At 42.7% G+C, this 6,694-nt stretch overlaps 1 protein-coding gene across 1 annotated transcript in view; it reads right to left on the bottom strand.

Moving 5' to 3' along the window:
• FAM188B (family with sequence similarity 188, member B) overlaps positions 1-4,286 on the bottom strand; it is a 90,166-nt gene extending 85,880 nt beyond the window's left edge. The window contains exons 1-3 of the mRNA XM_009333297.1: positions 4,191-4,286; positions 2,027-2,146; positions 686-903 (exon numbers count right to left, since the gene is read on the bottom strand). Of these exons, the coding sequence (XP_009331572.1) occupies positions 686-903; positions 2,027-2,146; positions 4,191-4,253 (401 nt within the window). The 5' untranslated portion in view covers positions 4,254-4,286. The remainder of the gene's footprint in view (positions 1-685; positions 904-2,026; positions 2,147-4,190) is intronic.
• Between the last annotated feature and the right edge of the window lie 2,408 nt (positions 4,287-6,694).

The raw sequence follows: 6,694 nt of genomic DNA on the forward strand, positions 1-6,694 counted from the left end.
TTCCCTATAAGGAAGACTTGCCGGGGTTTTGGAAGCACTGACACTCAGACCTAGCTACTTCGAGCATGCTGTGTTTAGGATAAGGAATAAAATTTGATTAATTCCCTGAGAGTCAAGGCTGGGAAGGTGAATTGCTCTTTTGTGCCCATTGTAGAAGCTTTCTATGGAAGCACAGTTAGGGCTGTTACTCCACCTTGAGGCACTAATAAATGCAATTGAAAGACTTGGTTACATGTTGTTTTCAGGTACTTTGCAAGATGGAAATAGCTGAACCTACACTGTTGGCAACAATACTGAATTTAAGATAGTAGGCCTTGCTTTTGACTGTGTAAGCCATGCATATACCTGTAGTTTGCAGGTGGTTAGGTTTTCATCAGAATGTGCTTCAATTTGAGTATTTCCAATTTACAATGCATAAAAGCTCAGACTTCTATGTGCTTCAGTGACTGAAAGATGCAATTGAGATTATCAATCTTCGTAATTGGTAGGAAACATAAAAGCATTTTTGAAGGGTGGCTTGCATAGGAGATTTTACTAATCTGGAAACTTAGGCCTTGTGTTACTAGGAAAACTAATAAAAGGTAGTGTAGCTGAAGGTATAAATGATAACAGTTGTAACACTATTTCCCTTATTTAATTAAAAAAAAATAGTGACTAGGCAGGGCAAAAAGAACGAAGGCTGTACCTGTAGGCTTGAGTTTCACTTTCATCGAGCCTAATGCCACTCCCATGCACGTGATCTTCATCTGAGAAGTCGGGCGGATGAGATGTTGAGCTCTTACTTTGAGGAGTTGACAGAGAACAGTTCACAGAACTTGAACTGATGCTTCTGGAAGTCCCACGGTGCTCAAGGAAGTAATTGGTAATAACTTCGAGAAGTGTTTTCAGTGGGTTCTCCTTTGCCTATCCAAAAAGAAAAATAAAGTTCTTGGTGACTGTTGAAACTCTTTGTTAGTCTTGCTGCAGTCTAAGATAGGATATTCTTTTTACACGGTACAGTATATTGAGCATATTAACTACTTTATAGAGTGAGCTGCCTGTGAGTGTATCCCAGATGTGACCGTACAAACAATCCAGGAAGCTGGAAGATGTCAGCTAGAGAATGTCCAGAGCTCGAAGGTGTTGCTGTGTTAAATGAAGTAAGCGTGGTACAGAAGAAACAACCTGTTACGGTCATTCTCATTTTAGCCAAACGTTGCAAAATATGGTAATATTTTGGTTGGAAGAGTGAGTATTGGTAATTGTGCTAGAATACACCTTTTCTAATGTTACCTGGTCAACTTCAGAAGAATGTAGAATGAACAAGTATTTTTAGTACCTGACTTCAATATTTGTGGCTCATTTTATCAGAACTTGGTGAGAAGCATGGACTCTAAAACTCTATTCATGCCCTTGAATTAAAAAAAAAAAAAACAAACATGAAAAACACCACAGAAGTTTAGGGCTTAAGTAAAAACTGCTCCAATGTCTGCTATAGTGATGCAACTACACTGGGAGATTTTTTTTGAAGTTATTATTATTACAGGATAGCCTCCAGCATGGTGCCTTAAATCATGAGTGAACTGGAAATGGAAATTATCCGTTGATGTCCCTGTCATCAAATATTGCTGTCCATATTACATTTCAAAGAATAATAAATGCTGGAAGTGTAATTTTATCTGCCAGGTCTTACATAAAGCTGCAAATAGAAATGGGTATGTAAGGGTACTTCCAAAATTGAATGATCTAGCCATAATGATGAAAAAGGTGTTAAAAGTGGACAACTGCTCCTGATTTATTGGAGGTTGCAGTTTCTAACAAGGGTTCATGAAGTACCAGGTTCTCAGCTTCGTCCCATGAGCTGCAATCTCGCCTAAATGTTAAGCTCTCCATTCCTCAGAGAATTGTCGGTGTGTCCACAGCAATGGAGTACCAGACACGAGCTTGAGTTCTCTGCAGCTTGGACATACGCTACAGTCTTGATCTGGTTGGCCTAGTTTCATGGTATCTGATAGCACATTTTGGGGAGCACGATCTGTTTACTTACCTTGTTCTGTTTGTACAAGGAGTGCAGGTGTAGGACATTTCGAAGTTCATTCCTGTTATTGATGCTAAGTGCAGAACGTGGAAGCTCTCGGTCCATGGCAGTGATGGTTTTCTTCAAACCCTGAGAAGGAAAAGTGTCAGATTTTGGAGTACTTGAGACAGTACAACTTACAAAGCTTTTATTCTTGACTTTGTTGGATGTAATATGAAACTTCTGGATACATTAAAATGGCAGTAATTAATAACAAGCTAACCCTTACAACCTGTACTTCGATGGTACAATCTTAAATTTCTACAGCCCACAGATGTGAAAATAATTAAGGTGACTATGTTATCTTTGAGGTGGAAATTACCGAACATGGGAAAAAACCCACCTCCATGCAGGTGACTTGAGCCGCTAAAAGCCTCATAAGACTGACTGGTCTGTAGGAAGGCCCCTGCTAATACCTGGGCTTCTGGTTCAAATAGTTTCAGAAATACTGAGTTTGCTTTTTCCATCAAGATGGGATACAGCTTTTCATAAATGTGATTCTGACTTGGGTAATTACAAAGTCTGAACATCAGGTGTATGCTCTCTCTGGTGGGTTCAGAACAGGTTTCAGAACCTTTATTCTGACTTGAGGTTATTCTGATCAGTCTCAGGTTGGAAATCAATCACATCTCCATGGCATCAGCTGGTTTGGGGTCTTCAAACTTCCTCAACTACTTTGTAGTCAACATACGTGGGCACTTCAGAGACAAAATGTATGGGCGTCTCACTTTCTGGAGAGAAAGAATCATTTATTGTGAAATGTCAGAGTCAGGTCCTGAACTCATTCAAGTGGTACAACAGCAGACCACCATTTTGAGAGAGAAAGTCCTGATTTCTTCTCTGAAGCGCTGTTGTTACAAGAAAGGATTTATTTCTCTGCAGATGAATTGGCTCAGATTTAGGGAACTATGGACAAGTTGTGGCAAATAAAGGATGGTTCTCACAGTTGGCTCCAATGTGTGTTAAAGATTTGGGGGAAGCAGGGGAACACTTGTGCAGAAGCATAAAGGATTATCAGTGCCATTTGGTTTTTACTCCAGTGTATATAGTATGAAATAGATGCCGCAATTCAAGTATAAGTTACTATTGTAACCTGTATGGTCTGCTTTACCATCAGGGCATTCCCTTTCCTTTTATGCTGTTACTCAGTTTTTCATTTACATGAAACTGACTCAGAAATGTAAAGGTCTTTTCATTTGAAAAAACTTTGCAATCAATCGAACAGACAGACTTGAGCCTCATACTTCTGGCAGTAAACGGCAAATAACGAATTCTGCATCTGAAATTCTGCTGGCAAATGTTTCAACTTTGTTCACAAACCTTGCAAATGGGCATTTGGAGACTGGATGCAAAGCAGATGAAGAAAATTGAGGTTTGTGTAGCACTTAATAAGCCAGTGGCTGTTTAATTTCTGATACAAGCTAACTCATTCCTGACACTGAGGGACTGACTGGGCTGGACATCAGCAGTATTTCCTTAGGATTTAACATAAATACAAGGCGGTAGGTACTTTCACCTGGAAATGTGAAGGTGCCTTTCCTTCTGCTCAATCCCACGCTCCCCACACCTACGTACAGTACAAAGTTTCCTTTACAGCATTAAGTTTGTGAGAAGTACAACGGCCTCTTTCCTCCCCTTCTCCCTGTCCCCTTCCCCCCCAGATAAATCTGCTGCCTGCCAAGCTATTACTGAAAACCGGAAAATCAAAACCGTGTTACCGGTTTCTCTAGCACCAGTACCCTTTGCCTTTTTTTTTTTTTTTAAAAAAGTCTTTGTCCTGGGAAGTTGTTTATGCCTCTTGTAAACACAAGGACAACAGCAAGATAGATAATTAACGAGAAAAAAAAACCCTGAAACTGCGTTTCTTGATTTAATCTTGGGTTTTGCAGGCGCGCGTGGGTAAGGATCGGGCTTTCTCAAACAAAGAGGAAGCTGGGTTCCATATTCAGCAATAAAAAGGCGTTGTGGGAAATGTAGTGCGGATACTTACCCGACAGGCTTGTTACAGTTCAGGTCTGGCTGCTTTAAGGCTGGAAGAAGTCCCCCCTCCCAGCATTCCTCAATCTTTTAGCGCTTAACATTTTTCATGTGTCATTCTCATTTGTACTAGCTGGAGAAAATCGAGACAAGTTACCTTTCTACTGAGAAATTCTCTCACCAGTGATGCAGCCACTTCTTCCACAAAGGAGTTGTCCATTTTTAGCCCGAAGCGTGCTTCGGGGGCGTATTCTTTACTTCGCCTAACGAATCATTCCAGTCTGCCGACATTGCAGCTCTTCGGTGCGGCTTTTAACCGCTGCGGTCCTGAAGCAGGGGCGGGCTGGATGGCAGCGGCAGGGCTGCGTGCGGTCCCGTTGCTGGAGGTATGTTGCTGTGGAGACCGTGTCAGCGGAAGCGGGGAGAACTCCTCCCCCTGGGAAGGAAGCCGTGATAGACTCAAAATTGAAAGAGCTCGTGGTGTAACGCTGCAGCAAGCATCTTGGTAATTGCTTTAAATAATAAAATTTGAGAAAGAAATGTTCAAATCTGAGAGAGGGGACAGTTTTCTGATTATTTTAAGATGCATACATAGTTATTTGCAACCTATTACTCCTGTGCTAATGCAACTTTTAAGCGTATGTTTCTTTAGCAAAATTGCACTCTTGTATAAAACAAAATTGCAGCTGCTGAACTAAGCTGAATCTTCCATACTGGCAACGTCTAGGGTGGGAGCATTCATCAACCGAATCTTTCCTTTCAGAGTGCACCTACGTTAGCCAGTAATACAATATGCTAACGGGAGGGACTGTGGAGAGTAACGCTTTGGGCTTGGGGATCTGATTCAGGTTGGAGAGGTCATATAGCAGGGTACCCTGCTCAAAGCAGGCTAATGTCCGAACATGGAGATTCCGCAGCCTGGGCAACCTCTTCCAATATTTCACCACTCTTGGGTGGGTAAACTGTTTTCCTTACCTGGAAATGGTAAGGAGGAGGAGCCCAATTTCCCTTGCTGCAGCTTCTGACTGTTTTGTCTTACCCCGTTAACCGTGCCCTCTGAGACGAGTCTGGCTCTATTTTTTCTTTAACCCACATTCAATAGTTGTATGTAACATTTAGACCCTCACCTGGTCTTTTAAGGCTGAGCAGACGCTGCCCTCTCAGTTGCTCCTTGCGTCTCGTGTGCTTCAGCCCCCTAATTGCCTTACTGGTGCCTTGCTGCACTTGGTCCACTTCATTCATCTCTCTCTTAAACTGAGTAGCGGGGGAAGCAAAATAAAGCAGGGTATTCCATATGCAACCTCAGGAGTGCTTCACAGAGGGGCATTTGTGCTTTTACTAGTGCATTCCAGTGTGTGGTTAGGTGCCTCTGCTGCAGGTGCACCCTACTGACTCATTTTCAGCTTCTCTACCTGCTCTCCAAGATCCGTCTCTGCAAAGTTGCTTTGTTGCATAACCAGCACTTAGGCTGTATTTTTGAGTGGGTTTATTTCATTCTTATTGCAGGACTTTGCATCTGACCTTCACATCGCCCACCAGTTTTTCCATACGCATGTGTAGCAGATCAAGCAGAATGCCCCTCTTCATCAACTTGTCTGTCCAGCACAACATCAAAACATTATTGTCAACCCACTGAAGTCTCTTGGGTTGGTTGTGCCAGACGACGTTTCTCTTCCATGAGATGTTGAGGTGCTTAAAATCCTCCATGAGAAGCAGGACCTGGTGATGGTTATGCTTCTTCCAGTTCTCTGAAGAAATCATCTTTTCTTCTCGATGGAACAGACTGTGGCAGATCCCCATAGCAGTGGCTCTTGTTGACCTTTCTTTTGGTCCTGACCCATAAACTCTTGACTTGCCCGTCATTTTTTTGCGTAGTAGATCTCTGTGTGTTCAGGCCGCTGCTTTGCATACAGCACAGTTCTCCCTCGCTCTTCCCTGCTTCTCTTTTCTTGAAATCCTGTAGCCATTCAGTCAGGTGAGCTATTTTTAGCTACTTCTAGACCTGGTGTTTTGCTTGCTTATGGGTTAGCTTCATGTCCAGAGGTATCAGATGGTATACCTGCAAGAACAACTAGCTGGTTTTGTATAATTTTACTTGGTAGGGCATCGACTGAAGTTTCAGTCTTAAGTCTGCCACACACACGTCAGCTCTGTGACTGACACAGGGTGGAATGTGACTCACGGAATAAACCCCTAGAATGGAGGAATGGTCGGTGGAGATGGGCAAGGGTGATGTGCCCATGAAGCTCAGAGAATAACGCAAAGAAGCAGACTTTATCTCAAGACAAAGGGGACCGGAGGGCGGTCTGTCTTCTAGATAAACAGCTATCAACAGTTGAGTGGATCAACGGGTTGTGTAAATATTTCTCTCTGCGTTCATTTAAAGGGTGTGAATGTCTCCCAGAGTTACCACACCAGCATGGGGGGGAGGAGTGTACACATGGCTCAGCCCAGCAGAGAGTATAAAACCTAACGACTAACAGAAGAATTTTGAAGGGCGCAACGGGTCTAACCTGGCTTCAACCCACGTATTTCTTCCCAGTTACCGGGGATGCCAGTAACAATGAACATATTGTAGAGACCGGTCATGGGGATCATACTGGTATTGTGACTGAACTGCATATTGCAATTGCTGTATTTTGCTAAGTGTAACTTACATTT

This window comes from Pygoscelis adeliae, unplaced genomic scaffold (genome assembly GCF_000699105.1).
Source record: "Pygoscelis adeliae isolate BGI_AS28 unplaced genomic scaffold, ASM69910v1 Scaffold88, whole genome shotgun sequence".
Taxonomy (NCBI): Eukaryota; Metazoa; Chordata; class Aves; order Sphenisciformes; family Spheniscidae; genus Pygoscelis; species Pygoscelis adeliae.